Source organism: Mustela nivalis, assembly GCF_964662115.1.
Source record: "Mustela nivalis genome assembly, chromosome: 10".
In the NCBI taxonomy this organism is placed as follows: domain Eukaryota; kingdom Metazoa; phylum Chordata; class Mammalia; order Carnivora; family Mustelidae; genus Mustela; species Mustela nivalis.
In genome coordinates, this window is record NC_139029.1 from 23,900,342 (window position 1) to 23,916,309 (window position 15,968).

Genomic DNA, 15,968 nt, shown 5'->3' on the forward strand with positions numbered 1-15,968 from the left:
ACGGCCTTCTCTTGAGGACACTCCCTCTGGCCCTCCTCTAGTGTGGTGTGGTGCCCTGGGGAGGAGGGGCTCCCCCCGTTCTTCCTGGGGCCAGCTGGGCAGAGAGTTCCACCACTCCACTCACAGGGCTGTGTGAACTTGGGCCCCGGGCTGAACTTCCCACAGACTCTTTCCTTATCTGGCAAAGGACCATGACCTTTGTGCCTGCGCCCAGGGATTCTGTGAGGGCGCCCCCACTCCCCTCCCCCTGCGCCCCTACCCTCTCGCCCCCAGCGGTGACGCGCATACAGGGCCCTGCTCCTTCCCCCTACCCCGCCCTGCTCCTCTCACCTGCTGTACCGCCGCCAGGCTCTGGAGCTGGGCACCGCTGAGGTGCTGCTGCTGGAGCGCCGCCGTCTGCAGCATGAGATGCTGCTGCTGGGCAGCGTACATCTGCTGCAGGTACTGGGCTGCCGTGCTGGGCTGCCTGTGCAGCGCCTGCTGGATCACCTAGGGGACCGGCGGGGGGACAGGGGGAGGCAGCGCTGTCACCCAGCTTGCAGGGACCCGCCCCTTCTTCCCTAACGCCTGGGCAGCCCCGTCTCCCCTTAACTGTTCAGGGCACCCCAGGCCAGTGACCACCCCTACAACGGGTCACCACGCCCTAGGGAGGCCTGGGGCCGGCGCTGTTTCACCCTGCCTACTTCTCCGCCCTCATCTGCCCCCGCAGAGCTTCGGCTCTTGGGCTCCTCTCCTCCCCAGCTGCATCAGCTCTGGGGGCAGCCGCCGGCGTGGCGTGGGGAAAATCAGAGTGGGACACCGCTGCTCTGAGCGGCTCTGGGCAGCGGGGAGGCTCAGGGCTACAGACAGCAGATAGCGAGGAGAAAGCCTCCAGGGACACTGTGTCCCCTGCCAGGCTTGTTCGCTACTCCCCCTCTGGCCATTCCCTGTGTTCAGATTGGGGGGCCGGAGCACTGGACGGTGAGGGCAGGGGGACTTAGGCCCATAAGGTGGACAGAAGGAAAGGGGTGGGAGAGAGAGGCAGGTCCGAAGGGGGGCCTAGTCCAGCCTGAGCAGCACAGCCAGCAGCCGCAACTTACCCAAGGGCTACACCCTCCAGGCTGGGGCTGCTTCCCAGGATCTGCCCCCAGCTGCTAGAGTCCCATCAGTCCCTTAGAAGAAAGTCCCGTTGGCCTCAGAGAGCAGGCCAGTGCCACAAGGATGATGCCTTTCTCTTGTATTCTTTCCCTCCCCGTCTCCGCCATTCCCTCTTTCTGGCCACCATCACTATCACCAGCCTTACTGCTACTCCTGTTTCCAGACTGGACTGGCTGAGCCATTGCTCACAGGAAGTGACAAAGGCTTCCTTTGATTCTCTGATCTCCCTCTCCCCCACCTTCATTCCCAGTGTCTCAAAACCTCCACTTATCCCCAGGAACAAATAAAAGTGAATACCTTTCACCCAGCCCTGAGATCTTCTGTCTTCTTCTCCTAAGCCTCACAGACATTTCTCTTCCCTTCTCCTTGCCTGGTCACCCTCCTGCCATCTTGCCTCCTGATGCTCCATGTGGGCCCTGGCCAGGCTTTGGCCCACTTGCTACTCTTAGCTCTGCTGCATCCCTGACCATGGGGCCACTCCCCACCCTGGCTCCTGTCCCCAATAAGCAAGCATCCAGTCTGGCTTTCTCTGTCTTAGCCTGACTTCTAGGGCTGGTGGTTCTCGAACAACACCATCTTTGGGCTCAGATTTGGAGTTCTGCAAAAACAGGCTAATATCTCAGATTCTTCATGGGCTCTGGAGTCTCCGGATTCCCTCACCCCAGCCCAACTCTTCAGATCCCACTCCCCTTCAGTGTTCTCTCTCCTCAAATGGTCCCAGTTTATACAAACACAGTGCTCTTTATTCCTTGTTCTCTCCCAGAATCTTTTCCTCTTACTCTCCTTACCTAGGCCTCTCTATTTTCCTTAGACTCCTGAACGAACATCCCCACAATCCGGACAGTAGTAGCGGAGATATGGTGGCTCTTCCTCACCCAGAAGGCTGGTGCCAACAAGTGGAAATGGCAGGAGCCATGAACCACTGTGCATTGGTGTGCAACGCAACCGTGGGGGGGGGCGTCCATCGCAGCACAGAAAACCCCCAATCCCTTGCATCTAGACTTGTGATGAGGGGCGGCTCATCCTGATGTGGGCTGTTAGAAGCTGTGCTCAAACCCTCATGTTCTGAGGGGCTGGGAAGAAGCCAGGTGTGGGGGTGGTAAGGATGGGTGCAGGAACCATGGCTTTACTCCACCTGACACAGAGGTAACCCGGAGAGGGAAGACTTCAGAGTACCTGATGGTGTCTTCAGACTCTCTTGCTGTCTACTGTGACCCATCCTCCACTCCCTAATCTGGGCCAGGGGCCAAAGCAGGATGAGGTCACATGTCTGGTAGCCCAGCTCCCTGGGGTGAACACTGCTCCCTAGGGGCAGTCTGTCTGTCTTATCTGGGGACCTCACACAGACTACAGGGCTGTGGGGGGCATGAGGTTCAGCCTTTTCTGTCTTCACCTGAATGGCCTGGATGAGTTATTACCTTCGCTGAGCCTTAGTCTTCTCTGTTATGGAAGAAGAATGTAATACCCACTTTCAGCAGGAGGATGAGATAAATCCGCAATGGTTTTCGTACCATTTGGGGCACAAAGCATATGGTGAAACATGGGCATGGGTGTGTGGGGGACCGTGTGTCATCACCCGGAAGGCCTCACAGAGATGACACTTAGCAGACCACTGCTTTGGGGAGATTGCTTTGAGGTTCCCTTTTGGTCCTCTAAGAAACTTAGTTTTATTACAGAGCAGTGGTTTTTCAGATAATAGGTCTAGGTGGTGGCTGAGTATTGCTATTTTTTTAATTTTATTTATTCCTATTGCTTTTTTCCTGCTTATTATTTTTGTTTCCCAGTCCCCTACCCCCTTCACACTTTCACATGCCTGTCCTCCCAAACAGCACTCTGGGATCTGAATCACCAGGTGAGATAGGAATTTTCCAGATCTGCAAAGTATTCTCTGTCTCCCCGAACCTCCCTGATCAGACCCATCTAGCATCACTTCTTCTCTAGCGGTGTCTAAGTATGTATCCATGAACACATTCCCTGATGCCCATTCTAGAGTCCGTAGCCCAGTTGCTCCCCAGACCATGCCAACACGTCCTCCTGGCTAGCCCGAACATGATCTAGGACTACGATCTCTAGATCAGCCGGAATCTTACCTGCACAGTCTGCCGGTCAGGAATGCCGCTGTACACAGAAATCTGGGGCCCCGTGGGGCGGCCACTCCCACTGCTGCTGCCACTGTTGCAGCCGCTGCTGGTGCTGCTGGACGTATGGGGGACTGGCAGCTCGTTCTCCATGGCCGGCGCAATGGCACAGTCAGGGCACTTTGACGGCAGAAGGGCAGGCAGGTGCTGGAAGCAAAGAGGCAGAAGTGAAATGTCACACAGGTGCTTCCTAGAGAACGCATCAGCTTTCCATCAGCCTGGGGTGGGACCGCTTCTGGACTGAGGCCTGAGATGTACTTGTCACGGAAGGACAAGGCCAGGTGTGACTCACAATCAGATCTGCCTGATTTTAAAGTCTAAGACCTGGGGGCACCTGGGTGGCTCAATCAGTGAAGCATCTGCCTTCAGCTCAGATCATATGGTCTCACGGTCCTGGGATGGAGTCTTGCGTTGGGGTCTCTGCTCGGTGGAGGGCCCGTTTCTCTCTCTGCTACTCCCTCCCCACTCTTGCTCTCTCTGATAAATTAAAAAAAAAATCTTTTTTTAAAAAAGATACTATTTATTTATTTGACAGAAAGAGAGAGCACGAGCAAGGGGAGCGGCAGGCAGAGAGAGAGGAGGAAGCAGGCTCCCCACTTAGCAGGGAACCTGACACGGGACTCGATCCCAGGACCTGGAGATCATGACCTGAGCTGAAGGCAGTTGCTTAACCAACTAAGTCACCCAGGTGCCCCATAAATAATCTTAAAAAAATATATAATGTCTATGACCTGGCACTCCTTGTTCTGCTGAAGGAGCTAAAAGCAGCAAAGGAGGCAGATTTCCTCCAGTGACCTTCCTGCCAGTGATCTTAGAGGTCAGCTCCCCCTCCATTGTCCCAGGTAGCACCCCCCCCACCAACAGTCTACCTCTTCACCTTCAGGATGGAGAAACGGGGCATCAGAGAACTTATTATTTGTCTGAATGTATATACCTCATTAGTGAAAGAGATGGGATCCGAAGTCTGGGGAGAACAGAATGAGGGAAAGAGATGAATAAGGTGATAAAATGAGCTGGAGGGTTTATTTGGTTGTGTTGGTCCAGGCCAGAAGAGCTGCCAGTGTGTTTGGAGTCTCTGTTTTCTCGAAGAAGTAGTTAGAGAGTGCCCTCTGATCTAACACTAAGCAGGGTGCTGCGTCAAACAGTGTGGTTAAAACTGCAGGTTTGGGGTTCCGAAAGTCTTGGGTTTGAGTCCTGGCTCTGCCGCTTACAAGCTGGGAAACCTTGGCAAGTCACACTTCCCCAACCTTCTGTCTCAATCTGTCAGATGTGAGAATCCATGAATTGGTGGGAGACGCAAGTCAAATAATGATACAGAGTGCTTAGTAGAGCATCAGGCAAATACGGAATGCTTCAGGCACTGGCTGTTGTTGTGGTTATTAAAATTGTCCCTAGTCCGGTTCCAAGAGAGCAATACTCTTCCTAGTTAGAGCTGGCCCAGCCTCCTGGAACCTTTGATCCCAGGCACTAAAGGGTGCCAGGAATTCCCTCAGGGACCAGCCTATGATCTGGATTCAGAACTGGAGATCACATGTCCCCTTGAGACATGTGTTGGGGTGTGAAGGGGCTGGGAGGGAAGGAAGGGTGGTGGGAAAGGCAGATCCAGGTCTGAGGTCAAGTTCCCCTTTCTTCTTTCATGCTATTCCCAAAATTCTCACTTCTACATATGAGCTTTTCCTTCTACCTGTTCTTTCCTGTATCTAGAAACGACACTTGTCATCCCATCATAAACATTGAATTCTCTTTGCACATTATGCCAGTTTAAGAAATGAAAAAAATATGATTTTTCACACTGCCAAGAGCATTGGTTAGTACCCAAAACTAAAACAGTCATTAATGTCCTATTGGCTTCTTCCCAACGCTGCTCGGTGTGGAGGCGCTCAACGTTTCTCAGGCTGCCTTTTTCTGACTGGATGGATTTCGCAGTGAGCTGAACAAAGTGGGCGTACAGGTTAAAGGACCGGGACCTGTGAGTCCTGGGTCCTGGAGGAGTGACTGCCCCTGATGTTTGAATGTCTCCTTTTCTGCCACAGGGCAAGGATCCTGTCACGAGTTCCCTTTGTGCGGAGCTGCGCTCCGTGCCTGCCTCGTGCCTGCCTCCTTACGGCCATCACTTGTCAAAGATTCTTATGATGGTAACAAAGACGCAGGAATCAATGAAACCAGCATCAACAAATACTTCCTGTGCTCTGCTCGGTTGAAACCTATCTTATCTTAAGTTCTAGGGAGGGACAGGTAGGCTGGGTAGGAAGGCATACAGGCGTTAATTCCAGTCTTGGAGGAACTGACACACTAGTTGCAGAGACGAGGCTCAGTTGAAATTTCAAGGATCCCCACCGACAAATCAGAGTCAAGTTCAAACATGGAAAATCCCATAGAATCCCAAAGTCTTCTTTTAGTTAAGTGCCTCGCTCTCCCTTTTGAGCAGGATGGGGTTTCCATTCTTGCTTTCATTCTGCCCTGGGAAATTTCAGTGGAAGTACTTGTAAACATAAAACATAAAATAGGAAAACGGCAGCAGTCACAGCAAATTAAGGACAGAGTGAGTAATCCACACTTCCTGAATGACGGAGCCTCAGCAGCAGTTCAGGCAGATCTCATGCACAGTATATACTCTGTTCTTGCTGAGAAATAAACCAGGGCAGAATCCTAAAGAGAGCATGTCACTCCTATATAGAAAACCTGCACAGGTAAGGACAGCAACTGACCCTCATGCTACGGTGGGAGACTTAGCAACACAGGGATAGACATAATGGTTTCCTGAATTCTCTTACCTGCTGGTCTCCTTCCTCCTGCTGCATTCTTAGCTCCTCCCCACCCAGCTTTGCCTAGTCTCATTAATTTTTGCTCCCAAACCCTGGTTTTCTGGTTTTCCTGTTCTTGTTCCTGTCCCCTGTCCCTGTCCTCAGTCCTACCTGTGCTTCCTTGCCCTGGCCCCATCCTCCTCCAAGGGGAAGATCATACTCACCTTGATGATGCTTTGGCTCGGGACTCTCCCTGGCTCTCTGTCTCTCTCTGGAACAGGCGCATGCATCTCTCCCTCTCCCTCCTCTCTCTCTCTTACCCAGGCCTCATTGATCCCAAGCGGTTGCTCTAGTATACAGCAATGAGCTCTGTCTCTCCATCCCTGAGCTCTGCTCTGTCCCCACACTGTGTCCTAGTCCTGCTTGCCTGCCCTGCCCATAATGGCCCTCCCTCGGCTGCTGGGTCACTCTGTGTCTGCTTTCCTTGCCTCCTGCGCTCTAGCTCTCTCTTCTTTCTTGTGCCTGAGGATCTCTCTCCCCTAGTCCTGATCCAGCATACCCTCTTACCTTCACTCTCTCTAGATTGTGCATGCGCCCTCTCCCTGCTACTCCCCTCTCCCTCCCTCTCCTTCCCTCTCTCTGGCCGGCACTCCCTGTTCTAGCTCAAGGTTTTGATAGCTACCGCGGTCTCTCAAGTGTACACTCCCTCTTGGGTTCTCTCTCACTCACACATGCAAAGCAGAGGAGGGAAGGACAGACTGCCTAGGAGATTAGGGAACATTTAAAAGGAGAAGTAACATTTGAGCTGCCTGAACCCACACTTTCTCGCTTTCACTGCATAGAGCTGCCTGTCCCATCTTCCATCACTCCTTGCCAGTCACTTTTAGAACCTTTTGCAAGCAATAAGTTCCTGGTTCCCCCCAGATCTGAACATCTGTTGAGCTTCTGCCACATGCAGGGTATTCTTGCTAAGTACTGGGAATGGACGAGGTCGAAGGCTTATTTGAAGGTTTTCACTTTTGTGGGCATATCAGAAATGGTGAAACTAAAGTCTTCTGCCCCAGAAAAAAAAAAATGCACAGAGTCAGACAAAAATGAACTTGTAATTATAGAGGTTAAATCCTTTAAAGCCTGTCTATTACCTCTGGACTAAGAAGCTCTGCTTCCTAGCCAGGTAGAAATTGGGCAGGAAGTACAAATATGAAGATAAAAATATTATTCACTATCATCTGCCAAGTTCCAGATGAATGATTGAGACATTTGGTAGTGTTGAGAAAAGGAACGTGTGCATTGTGATAGATGGACAGTAGAGGAAGCCCAGATTTATGCTGCTGCTGGGCAAACAGTCACTGCTGTAAGCGGGGCAGTGCTCAGCTCCTCCCTCTGGGCATTCTCCAGTGGCTCAATTTTCCTAGGAGAGGCAATGCACTCAAGGAGAAAGAGCATGGGATTAGAAGGTGGTAGTCCTAGCTTTGGGAACGCCAGTGCAATGTGGCTGCTGTATGGCCTTGGGCAAGGCAGGCTCTCTCTCTGGGTCTTGGTTCCCTAATCTGCAGCACTGGGTAGTAATAATACCTGCTGGGTGGGCGTGGGGGTGGTGTATGTGCCTGAGGATTCATCTCTGAGCCTCATTCCACTTTCCTAACCGTACACAGGCACTCCTGGAGGGACACTGGGGGTTTGGCTCCAGACCGCCACAACGAACCGGATATCACAACAAAGTGAGGCGGATGAATTTTTCTGGTTTCCCAGTGCGAGTAAAAGTTCTGTTTACACTATATTGGAGTCTATGAAGTATGCAACAGCAGTTTCTATTTCTATTTCTATTTTTATGTCTAAAAATAGAATGTACATACCTTACTTAAAAAATGCCTTATTGCTAAAAAATGCTCAGCATCATCTGAGCTTTCAATAAGTTGTAAACTTTTTGCTGGAGGAGGGTCTTGCCCAGATGCTGATGGCTGCTGGCTAATCAGGACCATGGTTGCTGAAGGTCAGGGTGGCTGTGGGAATTTCTTAAGATAAGACAACAGTGAGATTTGCTGCATCGATGGGCTCTTCCTTTCATAAACCATTTCCCTGCAGTGCAGGATGGTGTTTGATACCCACTGGAGATTACCCACTAGAGAACTTCTTTCTAAATTGGAGGCAATCCTCTAGAACCCTGCTGCTGCTTTATCAACTCAATGTCACACCCTAAATCCTTCGTTGTTGTTTCAACCATCTCCAGAGCATCTTCGACTGGAGTAGATTCCATTTCAAGAAACCGCTTTTTTTGTTCACCCACCAGAAGCAATTCTTCATCTGTTAAAGTTTTATCATGAGATTGCAGCCATTCAAACGTAATAAAGAAGAAGTCTGAAATATTGCAAGAATCACCAAAATGTGACACAGAAACACAAAGGGGGCAGGTGCTGTTGGAAAAATGGCACCAGTAGACTTGCTTGACACAGGGTTGCCACATACTTTGATTTGTAAGACACCCAGTGTCTGTGAAGTGTAACAGAAGAGGCTGTATTCCATGACGTAAGTCTACTGCCCTGGTCAGGGGAAAGTCGGCTTTCCTTCACCACGTACGGCATCCTCATGATTTCTCCTCTTTAATTTTGATGAAGTCCTGTTTACTTATTTTTTTCTTTGGTTGCTGCCATATTTAAGAAACCATTGCCTAATCCAAAGTTACAGAGATATACACCTAAATTTTCTTCAAAGAGTTTTATAGTTCTAGTTCTTACATTTTAAGGTTTTCAATTTGTTTTATTTATTTATTTTTAAAGATTTTATTTATTTATTTGTCAGAGTAAGAGAGAGAGCACAAGCAGGGGGAGTGGCAAGCAAAGGGAGAAGCAGGCTCCCTGCTGAGCAAGGAGCCTCATGTGGGGCTTGATCCCAGGACCCTGGAATCATGACCTGAGTTAAAGGCAGAGGCTTTAACTGACCTAGCCACTCAGGTGTCCCTTAAATTTATTTTAATAGTCTCTGCATCCAATGTGGGGCTTGAACTCACAATTCTGAGATCAGGAGTCTCGTAGTCTCCCGGCTGAGCCAGCCAGGTGCCTTTGGAGTTCTTACATTTACGCCTTAGATCCATTTTGAGTTAATTTTTGTGTATGGTGTGAGGTAAGGGGACATTATCTCATTTCATTTTCATTTTTTAAATTTTTAAATACATAATATAAAATTTGCCATTCACAATGTTGTAAAACCATTACCACTATCTGCTGCTGGAACTTTCTACCACCCCAAACAGAAACTCTATAATCCTTTAGCAGGAACTCCTCTTCTCTCCCTGCTCAGCTTCTGGCAACCTCTAATCTACTTCCTGTCTCTATGAATTTGTCTAGGTAACTCATGTAAATGGAATCATACAATATTTGTCCTTTGTGTCTGGCTCTTTCATCTAGCACAATGTTTTCAAGGTTCATCCATGTTGTAGCGTGTGTCCTTTTTTTGCTGAATTCTATTATAGGTATATGCCACGTTTTGTTTTTCTATTCGTCTGTAGATGGACACTTGGGTTGTTTCTCCATTTTAGCTGCTGTGAATAATGCTATGAACATTGGTGTACAAATATCTGCTTGAGTCCCTGCCTTTGATTCTTTGGAGTATTACTTAGGAGTGAAATTGCCGGATCATATGGTAATTCTATGTTTAGCTTGTTGAGGAGCCACCAAACTGGTTTTCCCAACTTCATTCTTTTGCATGTGGACATTGCTCTTATCCCCAAACCATTTGTTGAATAACTTCTGTCCTTGGGCCCACACAATTCCCCTACCAAGTTCTCAGTATGGCATATCAACCCTCCACGAATTGACCCTCCCTGCCTTCCTGGCCTCATTTCCCATGATTTCTCCACCCTATACTCTCACCCAGCATATTCCAAACAAGCTGAAGTTTTGGATGCCTCGCTGTTCCTCACCTCTGCAATTTCCTGATGTTGTTGTACTCATGCTCTTCCCTTCCCCTGGGATATTTCCCTTCCATTTTTCACCTAACTGACTTGATCTTCAAAACAACTTCAGTCTCTCCTGTGAAACATGTACTCAGTGCAACCCCCTCTAACACTTCTCTTGCTTCTGTCAAATTAGCTTCTAACATCTTCTGTCCCCACAACACTTTGTGTGCTTATCTCTTTCCTAGCATTCATAATGTAGTAGTGCAAGAAAGTGATTTGCTTACGCGTCTGTCTTTCCCACTGGACTCTGAACTCCTGGAGAAGAGGACAATGTCATATTTTCCCATATATACCTGGTGCTTCATTCCACAAATGTTTGTTGAACAGAACTGTTGGAAAGGCACCACACTTGGTCCTGCTTCTCATGTGAAAGCTCAGCTTTCTACCTCATCTGACAAATTCTCCTGAACTACTTTAAAACATATACTACTGGTGATTTAATTTTTGTACCTTCCATCAAGAGTGTTTATACTATGATAATGATTATTTATTGAGCACCTACTACATGTCAGCACTGTAATAGATGCTTTACATGTACTCATAACCTCCCTTATGATGTAGGTGTTATTATCCCAGTCTGTCAATGAGGAACTTATTTATGGAACTCATCTAAGGTCATCAGTGAAGTGGGTTCAAAACCAGGTCTGATTCCAAAGCCAGAGCTCTTCGCACCACACCCTCTGAGAATTCACCCATAATCTCACCTTGAGCCATTATTCAGTGATATTGGGCAAAGCCAAGGTCAGAGCATACTGGGTTTTCAGAAGTGCAAAGGAATTGAGACCACTGAATTTGATCTCTTTGTTAGTAAAATCTCTTAAATATATTTTTTAAAGATTCTATCTATTTATTTATTTATTTATAGTGCGAGTGGGGGGTAGGGACAGAGAGAGAGGGGAAGAGAGAACCCCAAGCAGACTCCATGCTGAGTGCAGAGCCCAACACAACCTTGATCTCACAACCCTGAGATCATGACTTGAACCAAAATCAAGACACAGATGCTTAATCTATTGGGCCACCCAGACACCCCAGTGTCTATTAAATGTTTTGTACTTACACACTAATCTCCCTATATATAATATATACATAAAAGATAATATACATGAGTATCCACTGACCAGTTTAAGAAATCCAACACCACCATAATTTCCCTCGTTTTTCCTGTGTAGAAACTGAGGACCAGTTTTTGGGGAAGTGGCTCACTCAAGGAGATATGGCTCCTTTGACTCTCCTCCAGTATCATGGACATGGAAGGCACCCCAGTAGACCTACTGGACTGATCGTGTTGGGGATTTACTCAACCAGAGGGTTGAGTTTGCCCTGAGGTGAGCCCAGAAGCTAGGGTCCTGCCATACGTCACTTTCTCGATGGTCTCCCAGTAGAAGGGAGCTTGGGATGGAGAGAAACAGAATTAGAAATGATGAAAAACAAATAAACAAACAAACCATGGACTGGGATGGTGGCACTCAAACTTTTTCTGCTATAGTTCCTCTCTTTGAACCCAAGCTTTCAGTGTTTACCCACTCCTGACTTCTTTTTACCCCAAAGCTCTGGTCTTTAGGATGCAAAGTAGGTGTTCTGGAGTCTCAGTAAGAGATCTGTGGACTCTCCTCATATTAGAAAATCCAGACCTTTAAACTTTCAAAGCATCGAAGCTTCCAGCACTACACCACTATTCAATTTCCTTTTAATTCCTGCTCTTATGTCCTCCCTTCTCCTCCTAACTAGTTTCTTATTCCTTCCCCAGGCCACCTATCCCTGTGGACTCCCAGTGTGAACCACAGCCAAATTTGATTAACAGCCACCATCCGGAACTGGAAGCATGTTTTTCTCTGCGTTCCAGCTCGCTTTGTGGCTTTGTGCGGCCAGCCCAGGCTCTGAAGGCTGTGATTCCCACTTTAGTTAATTCTCCTTTCCCAACCGCAAGGGGCCGCTTTGAACGACATGCCCACTGTACTCTGCTGGGATAGTGATCTTATTACAGGTCCCTGCTGCCCACAGGGCCTGAGACCAGCGGCCAGGGAAATGCTGAGGTTCTGCCCTCCCAGGAGCCACCAAGTCTAGGGAACACTAGGCCTTTGTCCCGGGGGTCAGGGAAATCCATTTGCAGCGGATTACAGCCGTGGCAGAGGTTCTAGGGAAGCGGAGGGGAAAGATACTAAAACCAGAGCTCTCCAAATCCTGAGCCTAAAGCCCTTGGGGTAAAGTGGGGTGGAGCCTTTCCTAATGGAATCGGAGACTGACAGGAAATGAGAGGTCTCGTCTGCCCCACAAAGGCTGCTGGTACTATCATTCCTGTAGGGGCTTGTGCCTGGAGAGTCTGAAAGGGTGATGCGGTGACTGTGTTCCTTTGCTCTGGCTCTGCCTCTCTTTGGTTGCTTCTCTGTTGGAGGTGTAAGTCAATAACAGCAAAGCGTTCAGGCTCTCTAGATGTAGGGGACCTGAGGGAGCCTGCCTTACACCTCTGAGCTGCTGCATTAACATAAATATTCTGATTTACACCAGCCTCATTATGCCTCTGGCAGCTGTCTCACCCTACTGATATGTTGGAAGCAATCCAAATGGATTCAGCTCAAATCGCTTCAAAAAGTTCCCTCTCTCTCCCCAGTCCTCTGCGGGATGCCTCCTTCAGAGTCTCTAGAAACCCAAGGAAATAAATGAAGGGTAACAAACACAGAAATGAAGGATGAGAAAATAAAACGGGACCTATAGCCCTAGCCATCAAAATAAAAGGATTTCATTGGTAAAGAGAACCACATAATTTAAATAAACTTTTTTGAAATCTCATTGTTTTCTTCATATGTTCTAGAAAGGAAACTATAGAAAATGCTTCTCTAACAGGCGGGTGCTCCTTGGCTGAAGCACGTTAAGGGGAAAAGGAAGGATTTGATCTCTTTTAGAAGGAATGTGTGGGTAAGCCACGTTACGCAGATGGGACTCAGGTACAAGCATGAGCGTGTCTGGCCCCAGGCAGCTTTGGGCCCATTGCTTGAAGGCAGGGCAATCTCACAGCCCGCACCTCTGCACCTCCAGAAGGCAGGGGTTGGCACTTCTGTGAAAGGGCCGGATAGCAAGTATTTTTGGCTTCGCAGGCCTACAGTTTTTGCCATGACAACTCAACTCTGCTATGCAAAAGCAGCCCTAGACAAGTCATAAGGGGTGTGTGGCTGTGTTCCAACAAACTGTTAGTCACCAGGAAAGGTGGTGGGCCACGATTGGGACGCAGGCTATAGTTTATAGGACCCCTGTTCTGCAGCAAACTCATTTTTATCCACCAGCCACATGGCTGGCAAGGTGCCTGTGGCATACTGGTTAACAGCACAGGCTTTCGTGTTCCTAAGACCTGGGTTTGAATTCCAACCCAGCCACACACCAGCTGTGTATCCTTGAGCAAGTTGGGTCATCTTTTGGGCCTCAATTTCCTCAGCAGTAAAATGAGATCAAATGTCCCTATGGGACCGTTACATGGATTACGGGAAGCATCCGTACGGTCCTGAGGACAATACTTAGCAAATAGGAAGCATGTGATACATGGCAAGGGTGCAAAACTGACTTGGAATTTGGAAGCAACTCCTTTCACCTCAGATAGTGAGGATCCCATAAGTTATTTCCCACCATTGGTCACAGGTCAGAGTTACACTTAAAAATCTCTTTATAAAGAACCATGGTCCATTTTACTTGTCTAAATCTTTCTCTCTCGCTCTCTTTTTTTTTTTTTTTAAAGATTTTATTTATTTATTTGACAGAGAGAGATCACAAGTAGGCAGAGACGTTGGCAGAGAGGGAGGGAGAGACAGGCTCCCCAAAGAGCAGAAAGCCCGATGCGGGACTCGATCCCAGGACCCTGGGATCATGACCTGAGCCGAAGGCAGAGGCTCCAACCCACTGAGCCACCCAGGGGCCTCTCTTTTTTAAAGACATTTTAAAAGACACATTTCTTTTTTACTTGACAGACAGAGAGATCACAAGTAGGCAGAGAGGCAGGCAGAGAGAGAGGGGGAAGCAGGCTCCCTGCTTAGCAGAGAGCCTGATGTGGGGCTCGATCCCAGGACCCTGAGATCATGACCTGAGCCGAAGGCAGAGGCTTAACCCACTGAGCCACCCAGGCGCCCCACATTTCTTTTTTAAAGGGTAGATTTTCCAGAAGGCTCTTGAGGAACATAAGATGTAAAGAAAGTCACTCTCTATATTGTGTCTCAAAATGTATGCCCTAGAATTTCAGCTTCCTAATTGTGTGACTGAGCAAGTTACAGGACGTCAGGCTTCAGTCTCAACCATAAATTGGGACAATAAGACCATCCTGAGGGGTGCCTGGGTGGCTCAGTGGGTTAAGAATCTGCCTTTGGCTCAGGTCATGATCCCAGGGTCCTGCGATCAGCCCCAGGTTGGGTGCCCTGAACAGCGGGGAGTCTGCTTCCCTCTCTCCCTCTAACTGCTGCTCACTTTGTTTCTGTTCTCTCTCTGTCAAATAAATGAATAAAATCTTTAAAAAAAAAAATCCATCCCAGAGGGCTGTTGTATTGGATGAGCTAATCCATGTAAAGCAGTTAGAACCATGTCTGGCACTTAGCAAACACTTAATAAATGTGAGCTGTGATTATCATCCTCGTTATTATTGATATTTTTATTACGATTGACACTGCTAAAGGTTCTTCAAAAAAACCTTTTATTCCAGGGCCAAACAGAAATGCTATTCTACTGGCTGCCCAAAAGATGAACACGTACACAAACCTGGATCCCGTCATTCTGTTCACTTGGCACCTAGCTTTAAGACATTCATCTCTTTAATTTCCTACGTAGCTGTGACACGCAGGGTCCATGTCCTTTTGTCTCCAACTTAAATACTGCTTGTTATGCTGAACCGTGTCTCCTCAGAAAGCTAAGTCAGAGTTCTAACATCCAGTGTGTCCGAATATGAGCTCACTTGCAAAGAGGGTCGCTGTCAATGTGAGCGAGGTCAGAGTGGAGTAGAGAGGGCCCCTGCACCAATGTGACAGGTGTTCTTAGATGAGAATGACATGCAAAGAGACAGACATACACGGGGAATAGACAGCCATGTGAAGACGGGGGCAGAGACTGGAGTTAGGCTTTCTCAAGCCAAGGAAGGTCTTCAGAGGGGGCGTGGGCCTATGTACTCTGTGATCTCAGACTTCTGATCTCAACAGCTGTGAGACGATACATTTCTGTCATTTCTGGAAAGAGAGTAGGTTGGGGTAGGATTGAAGACTTCATTTCCAAAGGAAAAGATACTTTTATTTCCATCAATAACCTCAAAGTTCAATTTTTTTGGGGGGGGTATCTAGTGACAGCGTAAATTCTTCTTTAGTAAATTCTTCCTTGTTTTTTCTTTTTTCTTTAAGATTTTATTTGACAGACAGAGATCACAAGCAGGCAGAGAGGCAGGCAGAGAGAGGGCAGCAGGCTCCCCGATGAGCAGAGAGCCCGATGCAGGGCTTGATCCCAGGACCCTGGGATCATGACCTGAGCCGAAGGCAGAGGCTTTAACCCACTGAGCCACCCAGGGGCCCCTCTTCCTTGTTTTTTCTAAGTAGAGCTATGGATGCCTGGGATTTGTGCACAGAAATCTCAGGAGCCAAGGCTATAAAAGAAGACCTCTACAAAAATCTCTTCAAAGTTACAAACTTCTAGTTACAAAATAAATAAGATCTGGGGATACACTTCACAGCATGGTGACTACGGTTTATAATACTACACTGCCTATTTGAAAGTTGATAAGAGAGTGGACCTTAACATTTCTCACCATAAGAAAAAGAATTCTGTAACTGTGTGATGATGGGTGTTAACTAGACTTCCTGTGATCATTTCGCGGTAGATATAAATGTCAAATCACTCTGCTGTACACCTGAAACTAATATAATGATGTTAATTATACCTCGGTAAGAACAAAACCTCTCCATCCTAAGCCTCTCCACAAAGCAGGCCTGAGTGTAAGCACACGCGCGCGCGCGCACACGTACACACACACACACACAC

At 48.1% G+C, this 15,968-nt stretch overlaps 1 protein-coding gene and 1 long non-coding RNA gene across 7 annotated transcripts in view; one reads left to right on the forward strand and one right to left on the reverse strand.

Annotated features, from left to right (window-relative positions):
• Positions 1-15,968, reverse strand: part of PHC2 (polyhomeotic homolog 2) — a 115,121-nt gene that overhangs the window by 49,651 nt on the left and 49,502 nt on the right. For 4 of the 6 annotated variants that reach the window (XM_082685654.1, XM_082685644.1, XM_082685655.1 and 1 more), the window contains exons 2-3: positions 3,228-3,422; positions 331-489 (exon numbers count right to left, since the gene is read on the reverse strand). In XM_082685654.1, the coding sequence (XP_082541780.1) occupies positions 331-489; positions 3,228-3,368 (300 nt within the window). In that variant the 5' untranslated portion in view covers positions 3,369-3,422. Of the gene's footprint in view, positions 1-330; positions 490-3,227; positions 3,423-15,968 lie in introns of those variants that run through there. The other 2 variants (XM_082685653.1, XM_082685648.1) reach the window with 2 other exon arrangements.
• Positions 308-15,968, forward strand: part of LOC309841989 — a 29,479-nt gene continuing 13,818 nt past the window's right edge. The window contains exon 1 of the long non-coding RNA XR_014299432.1: positions 308-441. This is a non-coding gene — a long non-coding RNA (uncharacterized lncRNA). The remainder of the gene's footprint in view (positions 442-15,968) is intronic.